The 16,272-nt window shown below is 47.2% G+C and overlaps 2 protein-coding genes across 2 annotated transcripts in view; one reads left to right on the top strand and one right to left on the bottom strand.

Moving 5' to 3' along the window:
• Positions 1-4,981, bottom strand: part of TIMP3 (TIMP metallopeptidase inhibitor 3) — a 59,269-nt gene extending 54,288 nt beyond the window's left edge. Inside the window, exon 1 of the mRNA XM_043562451.1 lies at positions 4,501-4,981. Within this exon, the coding sequence (XP_043418386.1) occupies positions 4,501-4,621 (121 nt within the window). The 5' untranslated portion in view covers positions 4,622-4,981. The remainder of the gene's footprint in view (positions 1-4,500) is intronic.
• Positions 1-16,272, top strand: part of SYN3 (synapsin III) — a 465,413-nt gene that overhangs the window by 214,394 nt on the left and 234,747 nt on the right.

Genomic DNA, 16,272 nt, shown 5'->3' with positions numbered 1-16,272 from the left:
CCAGCCAGGACCCAGTCTCTGGTGTTCCTGCCACCACACCAGCCATCTACATAGAGTGGGCACCTCATCCTGGGCAGCCCCAACTCATCCCATCTAGAAGAGGAAGGGTCGTAAAGCCCAAGATGACTGGTCTCCATTAGCTTTACTTCTCCTGGGTCTCAGGGTGATAAACTGAGTCATTACTTTACCTTGACTTGTGGTTTTGAGGGTCTCTTTCATAGCCAAAGAACATTAGAAATTTTTCTTTATTTTTCTCTATTTATGCCCTAAAATGATAACAATAATAACAATAACAACAGTAATAATAATAATTTCTCCCTCCTAGAAGATGATGTTTACTTAAAACCTCAGGTCATTCTGGCTCTCTTCATACTTTTTTTTTAACTTTTCTCTCTTTTTTAAAAAATTATTTAAATTCAAGTTAGTTAAAACACAGTATTGTACTGGTTTCAGGAGTAGAACCCAGTGATTCATCACTTACATATGACACCCAGTGCTCATCCCAACAAGTGCCCTCCTTAGTACCCATCACGCATTTAGCCCATCCCCCACCCACCTCCCCTGCAGCAACCCTCAGTTTATTCTCTGTCTTTAAGAGTCTCTTATGGCTTGCCTCCCTCTCTGTTTTTATCTTATTTTTCCTTCCATTCCCTTATGTTCATCTGTTTGGTTTCTTAAATTCCATATATGAGTGAAATTATATGACATACTTTTAATGACAACTTCCCCAAATTAATAAGTAAAGCATTCTTCAAATATTAACCCTTCATTCCACTTCAGTCCAAGGAAGGGTCTTTTGCCTTAGCATATCAAGAGTAAATGAAATTTGAAAAGGTTTTGAAGAACTGCATGACTAAGAAGGAATTAGCCTTAGCATTTAGTAACTGGGTGACTTTGGACAAGCACAACCTTTCCCAGACTTGATGTTTTCCATCTGAAAAAATGGGTGTGATACCTACTCTTAAGGTTGCTGGGTGGATGAAAGACACAGGATCTGTGAAGTGCTTGCACCTAGTAGGGGTCTGGGAGATGTCTCTTCCTTCCTATGTAGTGCAGTTCTCCTCTTTCTAGAGTTCCCGAGATTCAGAAAGCCTAGGTCCTCTCCCCAAGTGGCTGGCTCCTCTCTGAAGTCTGAACCTTTTTATTTTCCTTAGGTCACAAAGCCCAGTGAGGAGTGTAATTGTGTGTGTGTGTGTGTGTGTGTGTGTGTGTGAGAGAGAGAGAGAGAGAGAGAGAGAGAGAGAGAGAGAGAGAATAGATCTGGCTTCTTTGAAAATGGCTTCTTTTCTAAAACCACAACCTCAGATCTGATACCAAAAGAATCTGCTGGCATTGGTCCCTGTCAAAACAATTTGGAGATATCCAGAGACTGTCCTCCAGGGCTGGCAGCGGGCCCCCAAGCTGAGCCTCACTCTTGAATTCCCAACAGTCTCAGGAGGCAGGCCCCCAACACTCTATGGCACAGCCCCATTCCTCTATGCAAAGGAGGCTAGAGAGAAGGGCTTGGCATTCTGAAGCAAAATTCTCTCTCTCTATTGCCCGCCTCCTGCAGAAACCACACACACACACACACACACACACACACACACACACATACACACACACACACACACACACACACACACACCAATTTTCAGAAGGCTCTTGGCACTGCCTGCCCCTTCCTGAGCTGGACCGAGCTGCTGGAGCAGGATCTAGCCAGCCAAGGCTGCCTTCTTCATTCCCAGCCCCCTCCTCTCCCTCCTCCAGAGTCAAGGTTTTGTCAGGAGTTTCAGGGGCAATGACTGGTGGGGAGGGGGCCACAGACATCCTGGCTGCTGCCAAGTCCTTTTCTTTCCCCCACAGTATGTTTTATAAGCCAGCATGTAGTTTATTCTTCTCCTAAACACTTCACTAGGGTGCAGGGCCTGGAGTTGCCATAGAAACACCTTTTAACTCCTCCCCACCCAGAAAGCAGTGCCAATCCCCAGGGTTTGGGGGGAGAAAGGCAAAAAGAGACACCTGTGGATGAGGAGAAAAGAGAGGGAAGACCATGGGGGGTTCTTTAGACAGGGCCAAGTCAGGCGTGCGGCGCCCTTTGCCCGGCAACATGGCAGCCGGCCACAAAGAGAAAACAGCCAGGAAGGTTCTGGAAGAGGAAGCTGGTGGTCTGGCTTGAGCGTCTTTAATGGGCTACAGCGTTGATTAGTGGGGTCGTAAGGGTCAAGAAGGATGGGGAGCTTCTACACATCTCCTTCACTGAGAGGACAGGCAGAGCTGCAACCCAGACTGGAAACCAGAAAGGCCACAAGCAAGAAAAAACTGGGAGCCACCTACTGGACACCGGCAGAGTAGTGTAAGGCAGTGGAGGTCAACAAGCAAGCAGCCCACATCCACACCTCCCATTTTTAAAAGCATTATCTCATCCCCACCACTAGTGCAGTGCACCAAAGCTAGGCAGGACGATTTGGAGTGGTGCCAGCATATCGAAGATTTTTTGTTTCTTTTTTATTTTTGCTACCACAATGTTCTGGTATGTGGGTACTTCCTGGCAACTTAGCCTTTTCTCTGGGCAGTTTTTTGAGGGAGGAGATTTCTTGAAGAAATCCAGAGGAATCACAAGAAACTTTCTGCATCAGCCCGGACCCACAGCAGGAAATCTAAACAATAAACAGAGTCCATCAGTGCAGCCATTAAAAGCAGGGTCTCCTTGCTGCTCTTTCCACTGTTTTCTGGTGAACTTGCAGGGTGAAAACCCAAAAGCCAAGGGCAAGGGGGAGGCATGAGGTTCCCCTCTCCCTGCACACCAAAAAATCCAAGTGAACACACCCAAACCATTGTTAAGCAGAAGAGGACGCCCTGACTCCACCTGTCAGCCTCCTGGACTCCTCACTAACCCAAACCAGACCCCACCAGCAGCAGCAAGAGTGGCTTCCAACACTACCCAGGTGGGAATGTCACCAAAGGGGTGAGGATGGAGGAGGGACAGGCCAAGTGGAATTTGGGTGGGGGCGGTCAGAGGAGAAAGAGGAAAACCTTCCAGGTCTCAGGCAGCCCAAAAGAATCCTTCAGGCAATCCAGAAACCAAGGGGCCAGCCAGATTCCCCGGGGAATGGGAAGGGTGCACAGCATGGGCCCCAGGAAACTCTAACAAGGGTGACCCCAGGTCACATAAACACCCTCGCCTGCCAACTGGACTGACCTTCTGGTCACCACAGCCACCTCCCTGACTTCTCCTAGGCTCAGCGGGGCCCACCAGCAGTGCCCCTCCCAACTCTAGCTGCCTCCCTTGCCAGGCTCCTGTCTCCTCCCCCTCCGCCCCTGCAGCACACTTGTGGAGGCCCTCACCCAGGACCCAGTGGAAAATTTTCCTTCTTCTTTATGACTTAAAACACACACGCTCCATTCTTCACCTCTGAATCGACACAGGCAGAGGGCAGCTAGACTGTGCCCCACCCCATCCCAGCCCAAGTACACACACAGACACACACACACACACACACACACACACACACACACACACAGCAGGGGCCACTGGACTTGCATGCTTTATGAGCTAGAAAGGAGAGGAGAGATGTTTTCCAGCTGCTACTCCACCTCTGGCCATCCAAACACAAGTGTCCCAAAACACTCCCAAACAAGTTCTCCCAGGACACTCGAAAGGCCCTGGATAGAAACTGGTTCTACTTCTTACTGAGTCTCTAACCAAGACACTAACTCCAGTTTGGAATCATCACCATGATGTGACCCTTGGCATCTTTCTTCTTTTGGTGACAAATCTGTTTCCCCCTGCTCCTTCTCCCCCTCCCCACACACAGTCAAGGGGGAAAAAAAATAGCCTTCCTGTGAATTCTCACAGCTATGTGATAAGTGATCCCTCACACACGCCGCCTCCTGCTTGCTATCAACACTCTCAAATACAGTTCCTCCAGGGAAGGGTCAACCCCACAGCTTTCTTCTCATTTCCCCCCCTTAAATCCACTCAAACTTGGCAGTCCAAGAAGCTCGGTTAGCAGTTGCTTGGGAAGTGGGAGACTGCGTTGGGTCTCAGTGAAAGGAATGAACTTCATGGGTGCAGGAGAAAATGCAAACTCAGGAAACTTCAAGATTCTCCTGCAACTTTGTGCACATGGCTGGCAACTTTTTTTCAAACTATTGAACATCCCAATACTTTAGTTGGTTGGCATTCCAAGTTTTAGGAATCCTTTCCCACCCTTCTCCCCCAGCACTGCCTCTCGTGATAGTGAAAAGGGAAATGTTCCAGATGTCAAAAGGACCAACAGGAGAGCAAAGGCTGCAAGGGGTTCCCTCAGCCACCGCGGGTTTTCTCTGTAGGGCATCTGCGCCTTCAGCCATGCCAGGTCCTCCGACCGAAGAAACTGGGTTTTGCCACCCCACCCCAAGCTGAGGCAGAGAAAAGGAGCCGGGCTCGCCATGCCACCCGGAGCTGCGCCGGGGTCAGGACTGCAGCGCGAGAGCGGGCACCGCGAGGGCTCTGGCGGGGACACCCGGAGCGCTTACCGATGTCAGAGTTGCAGAAGGCGTCCTGGGGGTGGCTGGGCGAGCATGTGCACGCCTCGGCGCCCCAGTGCCCCAGGCTCCAGCTGCCCAGGAGCACTACTAGCCCGAGCCAGGGAGTCATCGCCGCTGCCGCTGCTGAGGCTGCTGCTCGCCTCTCCAAAGTTGAAGCGCGCGCCGCTGGAGGGGCCGCTGCAGCCCGAGCTCGCCTGCCCGGCCGTGCGGGGCAATTTGACCTCGGGCGCGCTGCCCTCGGAGTGCCCACCGCACGGGATGGGGTGCAGCGAGGCTGCCTCGGAGCTGGCGCACGACTCTGCGGGCCGGCGATCTCTCCGCGAAGGAGCAGGAGCTGGGGCGGAGCAGAAGGAGGAGAAGCCGTCTGAGCGCCCGCCCGCTGCCCGCTCTGCGCCGCTGCCGGGAGGCCGAGTGATATAGCGCGGGTCCCCCGGGCACCCCCTCTCGGGCACGCGGGGCCCGCCCCCACCGACCAATGGCAGAGCCGCATTACCTCATCGGCCCTCCGAAGGGGGCGGGGCCGGGGGCGCGGGCCGACGGGGCGGGGCCGCCCCGGACCGTTCAGATCCTTATAGGGAATAATGCGGCTGTGGGCACAGGAGTGGGTGAACCGGAACGCGCTCGGGACCTACGCTTCGCGGAGGGGCCCCCGGAGCGGCGTTCGCGTGTCCCATCTCTCTGGTACCCTGACCACACACCCACCCTTCTCTCTGCGCACTTCTGATCCAAACCACGGTCGACTGCCACCAACCCGTCCTCGGGTCAGAGGCGGTCCTGGCCTTGGAGACCCTGACTGCGCCTGGTGGAAAGGCTAAGGAAAAAGGCCAAATTCTCCGCCTTCTCTGGAGAGAGCAGGGTCAGAGGGGAAAGAGCCAGCTGACGACCTACGCCCCCACCCCCGACTTTCCTGGATGTGAGGAAGCCATCTGCCCTTTGGAGCTGGCTATAATGGACTGTGGTTTCTCCAGGCTCACCCAGAGTAAACCGTGAAGGCATTCAACAAACACTGTTCTGGATGTTGTAATGAACAAAACAGATTCCTTGCTTGCATGAAAGTTGCAGGCAATGCATCAGTGAATTCACGAATGCATTGGGTAATGTTCTATGGTGATAGTACCATGAAGAAACAAAACTTAGTAATGGGTTAGAAATCACTGGGGAGGGCACCGCTTTCTATGTGCCAGTAAGAGAAGGTATCTCTAAGGAGGTGACGTTCTAGCTGAGATGTGAGCAGGGAAAAAGGAGTGGGAGGAACTCCTGTGGAAATCTGGGAGGAGAGAACACCAGTCAGGGAGAACAGCAAGTGCAAAGGCCCTGAGTTTATTTGAAAAGCAGTGAGTAGAAAGGGCAGGAGGAATGGTAACCCCACCAAGGCCAGACAAGTCTCCATCCTTCAGAAAGGAATTTGGGGGTGAACTGATCCCACCCTGCAGTAACACCAGATTCTGGAGAGCTATCCAGGATCCTAGACTACTAGCTGTAATGGATAATTGCCGGTAACTAATACTATAACTATCCTGATTATTGAGTAACATCTTGATTCTGCCTTATATTTTCCATGCCACACCTCATTATATCTCACAAAATTTCTTTTAGATAGGAAAAGCACAAAGTATTATTGACATTTTCCAGATGAGGAAACTGGCACAGAACGGTGGCATGACTTGGCAACCAGCCAGGAACTCAGTTCATTCATTTGCACCAAAAGAAATGAACTTCCCTGGAGTTGCTTGATTTCCCTGGACTTCAACAGTAACTAGCTGTCACCACGCAGATGCCCTTTTGCAGCTGGAGTCTTCTATCTTTCTCTTCGTGCTCCCTCTCTCCCTTTCTCTCCTAACTCATTCTGTTTAGAAAGACACTTGAATGTTTTGGCTATAGAAATGCTGAAAACTTGGAACAAAATAAGGACCGGGAATACTCCTCAGAAATGCAAGTTCAACTTCTTTCTCAGAAACCCTATTACACTCAGAGAAGTGATATTGGGATGACAGAAGCAGAAAATTTCACTGAAAATGGTATTTCCAAGAACATTTTTTAAACTCCTTCATCCCCCCCCCCCTTAAGAATTGTAGCTATAAAGAAGGAATCGAGTTTTCTACATTTTTCTGCCTTATCCCCTCCCCAGCTTTTAAGCCCCTTCCCACCTTACCTCTAGCCATGGTCTGGCCCAGATAGATCTTTGCCCTCTTTCAATGTTTACCTCAGCACTTGGCTTACAGTTTCATGGAATATAATTGTATCATTTCCCCCAAGCACACTAAAATATTTTGAGACCTGAGATATTTGGCCACACTGTTTTTTAGCCCTCTGAACACAGTAGGGTCCCAGGAGACTTGGGTGGGGGTATGGCCAGCAGCCCATTGAGTCTGGAGCAATGGACACTCCAGAGTCCACTCCAAGGATCCAGGTTGGATAAGGGCATACTTGGTGGGATTTGAGAGTTTTACTTAACCTTGCATGATGCCAGTCATGTGGAAGGTTTTAGAAGCCTTTCCAGACCAAGTCCACTTTGGATAAGCATCTTATGTGATAAAGGCCCTCTCTTCTCTTTTTTTTTCTTGTCACTTTACGGTTTTGTCCAAAATGCCAATATTTCCTCCAAGGGAAGGCTTCCCTCAAACACGAGTATCAGGCAGGTAACGTTGGTTGAACTTCAAGCAGTAGGTTCCTTATAGGAAGAATCTGAAGCATTTGATTATGGCAGCTACTTAATTATGTAAGCACCAGGAGTAATCTGATTGTTTTTCCAGCTGAAAGGTAATGAAATTGCCTTTTGGTTTATTTCCTCCTGCTCCCTATCCTAAGCTGGTTCACACAGCCTTTGGAGTTCAGCTTCCCTTTCAGTCAGGAAGTTGCCCATAATGTCGAACTCCAGGGGACTCCCCTCAGCCCACCCATGAGAATTCAGCTCAGTCCTCTCCCCGAGGAAGAGGTGCCTTACTGCTAGGGTCAGCCCCGTCAGCAAGCAGACCTCACAGGCATCAATCTGGATATCATGGTGTCCATAGACCTACATAATAATATGTAAGAATTACTTTTTCAAGACTGTTTTATAAGCTAGATGGAGTGGACCTGCGGCTGGTGGTAACAATGACCATACCGGCTCACCTACTTTCTCTTGACAGCAAAGAACAGTGATAGATATGTAAACCTTGAAAGAACTGCAGAAGTCTCGAAATCTCTCTGGCCTATCCTCAAACTTACCAAGCTTACCTGATATCCCCTTTCCTGGAACTTTTCCAGGGAAGGTGGGTCCACGTCCACCCCCTTTATATCAAGTTACAGGATGCTGGAATCTATGAGAAGTCTCTCACAGACATTTAGAGGTCCTATAAAAGGACCCAAGAGACTATCCATCCTAATTTTATAGGTGGGGAAGGTAAGGTGATTCAGACAGGTGAAAAAACCGCCCAACCTATCACGGTCAGCTAGTGGCACAGCCAGAATTGGGTTGCAGCTGCCTAATTCCTTACCTGGCTCTCTCCCACACACTCATGGGTCTCAGTTCCCCCAATCTGCAGCACATGACCTAATGCTTACACCCTAGTCATTCGAAACTCCAACCACTCGTGGTCCTGAATCTGCATTTCAGATCTGTAGATGAGTTTCTTTCAGAGTCTCAGAGACTCTTTGCACAGTCTGTAACATGTGGAGAATTCCTCCTGCCACGTGCACTGGCTAAATGGTTCTCTATTATGATAATAATCATCTCTGAGCCAATCAGAATGCATACCGCTCTGTTCTCCCCAGAGGTTTATGTCTTGTGTGTTTATTTTTTCCCCTTTCTGTATTATTATTTAATACTTTTTGAAAACATTCCAAACATATTACTGCAAAGAAATGCATGAAACTTTATTTCTGGGGGACAAAGAGAGGCTGGGTGGAAGAAAAAAAAAGCAAATGATGTGAGATTGGTTCCAAAAGTCACTACAGAAGGACAGGTGTGTGTGTGGACAAGTCACGTCACCTGTCCAGACCTCAATTTGTGTGTTTATTGGATGAGATCTGTAACTTAATGGTCCCCAAGGTCCCCCTTGGCTCAAAAAGTCTAAGATCTCTTGGGAAACTCTCAAGGACAAGGAAGGGAAGATAGATCTTGCCATTTAAACAGGTTTGAGACAAATCAAATGTGCCCAAGACTGAAGCACAACCATCGATCTCTCAGTCAACACTTATTGAGTTCCTATTCTGTGCTCTCCTTCAAGACTCAGGCTGAAAACAAAGATGGTGATGGTGAAGGCATAGGAGAGACCAAAGCTCTTGTTTCTGACAGGGCCCCGTGTAAACTACTTGTTTATCTGTCTGTTTACCTCTTAGATGTTAAGCATGAAAAGGTCAGGAAACATGTCTCTTATTGTCTCTATACCTTATTTTCAAAATTCATTGAACCACTGTTGCAGTTGAAATGTCACCTCCTCCAGAAAGCCTTCTGTAATCTCCTCTCCCCAGTCTTCATCAATCAAGTGCAGTGTATCCCCACAGCACCCTGTGCTTTCTTTCACACCACTTAGCTGACTACAGTGTGATTGTTTACCATCTGTTTCCCTTCCAGAATAGAGGAAGCCCCTTGAAGACAGTGTTAGTAACCAAGACGTCAGCAAGTATTGGTTGAATGAGTCAAAATGCTTGGCCCACCAACCCCTTCCCACTTTTCAGATAGGCAGGTGGTAGCTCCTTGGAGAGTTCACAGAGCCCTATCCCTCCGGCCAGTGCTAGGGGGCGCTGTAGGCCAGAGAACACCCATTCCATAAGCCCGCAGTCTCTGCCAGTCTCTGAGAAGGCGGGGGAGGCAGTTCCACCCTAGTCACCCACTTTGAGTGGGTGAAGCTAACCCCTCCCGTCTGCAAGGGGGCCACAAAGCTGTCAGTCAGCATCCCGTCTGGGTCTGCAGCTGCCCTGCTCCTCCACCCCTGAGCTGACCACATGTCAACCCAAGGGAGATGTGCTCTCAGAAAGCTACATACTTGTGAATCATGGGTTTGGAGAGATCGGGAAGATCTGGGAACACAGCAGACAATGCCACGATCCCACTCTCTCGGGGCAAAGCTAGCCTCTGAAAATTAAACCGGGAGAAGGTGCTGACAAGACATGTGTCGTTTCTGTTGCCTCAATGGGAAACACCTCTTTTCTTCCCTTCCCTTTCCCCTCTAGACCCTAGGCACAGTGCCTTCCCCCAAACCCACAGACCTCATCTGAAAGTCATTACATTCAAAATAGCCTTTTCCAAGCAACAGACAGCCCTGGTCCACCCATCACCATAAGCCCTGGCCAGACCCTCAGTGGGGTTGCTGCCCAGCACTGGGAATTATGAACCTGAGATGGTAAGCACTTCTGGTTCTCTGTGTCTGGCACCGGCCGGGAGTAAACACCTTTTCTTATTTCCATCTGGAGCCAATTTCACGGCAGTAAAGTTGCACAGCGCCTCTTACCCTCGCTCCCCACTAGTCCTGTCATGGAGCGAAGACCCCCTCAGTAAGAGTCTCTGACTGCATTCACCTGAATCCTCAGCTTTTCACATTTCTTTCCACCCCCAGCTACTCCAGGGATTTTTAAACCAGAAAACACATGTGTGCTATAGAGACATTTTGTGCCCCATGTTTTCTGGTGGTGAGAGCTGGGGAACAGAGTTAATATTCTAGCTCTTGCATTTAAAAATTATTTTTTATTTTTTTGAAATGACTATGTGCTTGCTCGGTCAATTATTTCTGTGAAAGGTAATATTAAGTGGAGGGAGACCTTCTCCTCCTCGACCCTGTCTTAATGTCTTCCTTATGCCAGTGGAGTTCGTGTGTTTTTCCTTTAAAAATGAGTAGCTCCTTTGTGGTTTCCTTTGAAGGTTGCATGTGCAGCTTCACAGAGAAGACGCATGTGAGTGTCTCTGCCGGGTTCTCTCACGGCTTGGAGGGAATGGGGTGGACGTATGGCCAGTCTTCTGTCCGACGGGGCTGGAGATTCAATTTCTGGAAAGGCACTTGAGCTCTCCTCAGCAGAACCTGCTAGAACTGAAAACGACCCATCCTGTGTGGCGGGGAGGATCCAAAGAGCATTTGATGCCATTGACCACATCCTTCTTCAAACTTGGCTGCTGAGACTCCAGTCTCTCTGGGTTTTCGATTTCCACCTCTCCAACTGTACCTTTCTCAGTCTTCTTGGCAGACCCTTTGGACTCTTCTTGTCACTACAATGTAGGTGTTTCCCAATTTTCTGTCCCTGGCTGCCTTCCCTTCCCTTTTAGCCTCCACGGTCTCCCTGGCTAACTCTCCCCCCTGGTTTTAGCTACCACTCTGCTGTGTGCACAGGAGTGGACACTGCAAGCAGCAATATCCCTCTGAGTTCCAGTCTATATCCAGCTTCCCCCTTGGATAATTTCATTTGGAGGTCCCGTCACCTCCTCAGACTTCACTGTCTTTCCCCTGCTATAGTGGTACCCATCCCTGCTAAGGGCACCACCTTTAACCAAGTCCTATAAATTCTCACTCCACATATCTCTTCTTACCCTCTCTTTCTCCCCATGCCCACCATTTCTGCCTTGGATCAGGCCTATATAGATTCTTTCCTGACAACTTCAATAGTCGCATAATTGGTCACCCTCTCTAGAGTCTTTCTCTGTCAAATGCAACTTATGCCCTGCTGCTTGTGTAAAGTTTTTCTAATATAAATCTGAAATCATGATGTCCTTTGCTTAAAATGATTATTCGTTTCCATGGCTTAAACTCCAAAAGAAAGGCATACAAGGCCCTCTGCTGTGATCTGGCTCTTCCCAGGGCCCCAGAGTGGAAAACCATTCCTGTAGAACACAGTGTGATTGCAACAGCAGACCCTGCTAGCTTATCTCTCCAAACCTATGCCCTCATTCCCATCTTCCAACCCAACATGAAGTTCCAGCTATCCATTTCCTGCCTCTGAGCTTATTCACACTATGCTCTTTGCCTGGAATCCACCTTCCACTAATGTTTTCCTCCACCCTTCTCCATCTCTTCTGTAAGGATTCTCTTATCTTTCAGGATTCAACTAGAGTCACCACCTCATGGATGTTTTTCTGAGTCTCTCTTCCTGAACAGAATTGACCACCCCTCCTTGGCCTCTCCTCCCTCATTCCTTTCCCAGATTTACCCAATGCTTCCCACACTCTGTTGCCCCTAGTGGTTAATATGTCTTTCTCTCAAAAACCTAGCACAGAATCTGCATAAGCACTTAATAAATATTGAAAGAATAAACTAACCATTGAATGTCAGGGAAACAAAGAGGGAGGTGATCAGAATATTTCCTTTACAAACTTACCATTACAGAGGTTCTGGAATGTAGCTTCTTAAATACAGAAACTCAATTAGATTCAGTTCCCAGACTTGATCAGTCCCAGGGATACTATGATTCATAAGAGACCAGTAAGCCGGTCACAATTCCATTGTCTTTGCTTCCAATGAAATATTAATTGTGACATAGGTTAGCACATTTATATCAATGTGCCCCCCATGTTTTCCTCCTTAGAACCATAGAGAACTTTGTGTGAGGCTAGTTTCTCATCAGAATGTTGCTTTGGTGTATATGGAGTCAGAATACAGGGACTGAGGTCGTCATAAGTAAAGTCTTTCAGTTGAAATGCTGTAGAACTCTCCTAACCGAGGCAAAGGCTTTTCTAAGAGAGTAATGTTGCTCACAGTCACTAGCAAGAGCCCCTCTCATAGCAATGCCGGATATACACTGCCAACTTTGGACTCTTCGGTCTTCCCATTTCTCTGCTCCAAACAGGCCACTCTTCTCTTCTTTCACCCAGACTTTTTTCTTCACTGGGAATATTATAATCCATTTGGTTTCTGTGTTTTAGATTACAGTCACCACCAATGATTACCTTCAGGTCAACTAGTCTGGGTTCTAGATTTTGAATGCTTCCTTTACTGTGTGTTTATTTGCTACCACAGATGGCCAAGCACTTGTGTGGTGTGTGAATTTATGGCTTCAGAGCTCAGTAGACAGATAGCCTTCTTTCCAAGTTGTGGGTGGACTCTTCATTATCATTGCTCCACCAACAGCCTCTATTTGCCTCACAACTTGTTTGTCCCAGTGTGATTATCAGTTCTTTGGAAGAAAGGAACAAGATTGTCCCCTTCCATCCCTGCTTCCTTCAGATATTCCCCCAGATATTGACTAAGCGTCCACTGCTACATGGTAGGCACTAGAGATCTGACAGTGAGCAAGGAGTGCCCTCAAGGAGTTCCCAGTCTGGTGGGAGAGAAAGACATGAAAACAGTAGTGGCTGGTACAAACTACAACAGGAGGATCAAGGGTGCCAGGAGGTCGTAGCACTGGGTAACCCAACGAGGGAGTGGGAAGGATGTCTGAGAACCCATATCATGGTAAGAGCTAGGAGAGAACTGTAGGTCACCAAATCCAACCCTCTTGTTTTACAGATATAGAAAAAGGCCCAAAGAGGTGGGCTTTTATATGATCACGTGGGATTATTGGCAAAGGCGAGACAAGAAATCAGACTCTTTAGTACTTCATCGTCCTCCCATCAATCTAGGCTTCTCTAATTTAATGTAAACAATTATTTCCCTGCCCTGTAACACACATCAACCTTGAGTTGGTAAGCTGAAAAAGATTTCTAAGACAAGAAAAAGGGAAAGGGACTCACATTAGTTGTGTACCAACCATGTACAATTAATTTCCAATCAAGTATTGTCTTCAATCTTCACAACCCTTAATAATAGGTACTATTTTATTTTATGTCTGTTTTATAGTTAAGAAAACTAAGGCAAAAACATTAACTAAAAAAAAATATGCACGCCTATGTTCATTGCCACATTATTTACAATAGTCAAGATGTGTAAATGACCTAAGTATCCAATGAGGGATGAATGGATAAATTAATTGTGGTGTATATATATGATGGAATATTATTCAGCTGTAAACAAGAAAGAAATCTTGCCATTTGCGACAACACGAATGGACCTTGAGGGTATTATGCTGAGTGACACAAGTCAGAGAAAGACACCTAACCATATGATCTCTCTTATATGTGGAAGTTAAAAACAAACAAACAAAACGAAACAAAACAGCTCATAGGTACAGGTAATGGCACATAGATATTGGGGGATGGGAAAATGGGTAAGAGGGGTCAAAAGGTAAAAGGAAAGAAATCTGAGACTCAGAGAAGTTAAATTGCACGTCTAATTTCTTTCAAGCAAGGAAGAAGCAGAGATGTGGTTCAGACCCAGATATCTCTTTCAAAACCATTAGTATTTCTGGAGATTGAAAGTCACTATACCCTTAGGGTCATCAGGATATTGGAAGTGCTAGTGATTTCCTCTTTGTCCCTTGGGTTCTCTTTGAGGGCTCAGAGCTCTTGATCATTGTTGGAACCAAACAGAGGGAGTCACAGGACCTCCCACCAAGGACCAGAGCGGGAGCTTTATCAGCAGGCAGGTGAGATGCATCCCTTGTTTTTCCTGGTTAGCAGTGGAGAGAAGGCAGGAGCTATCAGAGAGCAGGCAATTTCTGGGAGCGTAGGTGTGCCCTTCCTTACTCAGGATTTGGATGGATGCCACAGGAGCATTACATTTGTATTACAAAGAAAGGGCCCACAATCCAGAAGCAAGCTGATAGAATACTGATCAGTACATTTTTAACAGCTATTGAATATGGCTTCGTTTCCTCTTGAAATTTCAAGCATGAGATTGAGTCAATGTGCCAGGTTTTTCTTCTAGTTCTGCAACACAAAATATCTGGGTGACCATGAGTAAACCAATGAACCCCTTTTCTTCAAATGTAAAACCAAGGGGTTGGACTTTATGATCCCTCAAAACTTCCCAGTGGAGTATTTTGGAAGGAGACTGACAAAGGGGTCAAGGACCAAGACCTGTGACATCAGTAAAACTGGGTTTTAATCCTTCACTTTTTCACTATGACCTTGAACAAGTTTCTTATCTTCTCTGAGCCTCAGATGTCTAGTGGTAAAATGGAGGAGAGGTTCATACCTCATTGGATTTTCTTAAGGATCAAAGGTATGGTGAGTGAGGCACTTGGCTCAGTGCCTGGCACATAATAAATTCTCACTGAGAACCTGTATGTACCAGGGTGTGGCCCTATAGGTATAGAGGTGAATGAGGCCTCTACCTTCCAGCAGCCTATAGTCTAACGATCTGTGTTGATTAAGGATGAACATAATCCCTTATCCCCTTTGACCATGTAAGTAATACCCAAAGAAGGGATGGGGTAAAAGGAAGAGGAAAACAAAACAAAACATTGATAATAATTGTTAATTCTTATAGCTACTAGGTGCCAGATGTTATCTTAAGCAGGTTGCATATATTAATTCATACAAAAACTGTGAGGTAGATGGAATTATCCTCACCATCCATGTTTTCTTCGGATTTGGAAACAAAGATGCAGAGAGCTTATGTAACTTGCCCAGGATGACATGGTCAACATGCTGCAGTGCTGGGTTTGATGCCAGAGCCCATGCTCTCAACCACCCTGCTAGCCTCCCTCATCCCGGAGAAGGGGAGCTCGCAGAAAGTAACAAGGATGCAAAAGGCAGATGCCCATGCCTGTCACCAGTGGGTCTTCTTTCCCAGAACACCTTGTGCCCTCAGATCAAGGAATGTGAGAACATGAATCAGATGTGGCCCCTATCGGAGGAAAGACTCAGTGAGGGCAGCGAGCACCTTGCGGGCCCTCCTGGAGTGTAATACTCAATAGGTTCAGTGTGATTTCCAGCCCTCAGGAAGAGCACTGAAGCTAGTGAATCAGACCCCTTTTTCAAGTCCCATCTTGTCCATCTACTAAGTTTCTCTCTAGCTTATAGTTATTCTCTAAAAAGGGAAGACAAACATCTAATTTGCAGAGGTATTTTCAAGGATTAAGCAATAACTAACATTGAGCACTTCTTACGTGCCAGGCCCTGTTCTATGTACTTTAGGGATATAAATCTATTTAATTGTGCCAACTGTACAACACAGGGGCTGTTATTATCATGCCCATTTTACAGAAAGGAAAGCTGAGGCACAGAGAGGTTCAGTAACTTGGCCAAGACCACACAATTAGTAAGTGGTGGAACCAGAATCCGAAGTTCAGTGTTAGACTCTGTGCTTCTCACCACCTTTCTGGACTCTGATGGACGGTCAGAAACATTTTGTAAACACTAAATGGTATTGTTGCTCAATTCTCATGTCTGTGTCGTAGGTCTTTGTCCATGCTGTTTCCTTGCCCTGGAGTGCCTTTCTTCCTCTCACCTGGCTGCCTCTTACTTATACAGAGGGGTAAAGAGAGGGCTTCTGATGCCGGCCTGCTGGAGCTGGCTCACACTGGCCTATGAGCGCCTGGTTGTTAGGTTTTCTAGGAATTTTCGAGTCCATTATTAAACACAGCCATTATTAAGAATTTAATTATTTTAACATATAATCAAATTGTATTAATAATGTGGTAATGAATACGTGGAACTCATCACTTCCTAGTGACTTCATTACATCATATTCTCACCTGTGGTCTTGAGGGTCTTTCCAGCTATTGTGTCTGTGTGTGTGTGGGGGGGGGGGGGGTGTTGTATCATGGTGTGCTGCTACTCGTTCTTCCCAACTCTGCACTCAGTGACGTCACACTGGTAACTTAACGTTGGCCATAATGGGAGTATTTATATCACAGCATTCAGGAGATGGCACCAATCAGGCTTCTTCTCCTGGACAGCTAGGTGGTAAATACTCACCTACATGCCACTGCCATTTCTCGACTGAGATCTTGGACAAGTGATCTTCCCAAGCC

The sequence above is a fragment of the Prionailurus bengalensis genome, chromosome B4, assembly GCF_016509475.1.
Source record: "Prionailurus bengalensis isolate Pbe53 chromosome B4, Fcat_Pben_1.1_paternal_pri, whole genome shotgun sequence".
Lineage (NCBI taxonomy): Eukaryota > Metazoa > Chordata > Mammalia > Carnivora > Felidae > Prionailurus > Prionailurus bengalensis.
This window is presented reverse-complemented; position numbering and strand designations above follow the sequence as displayed.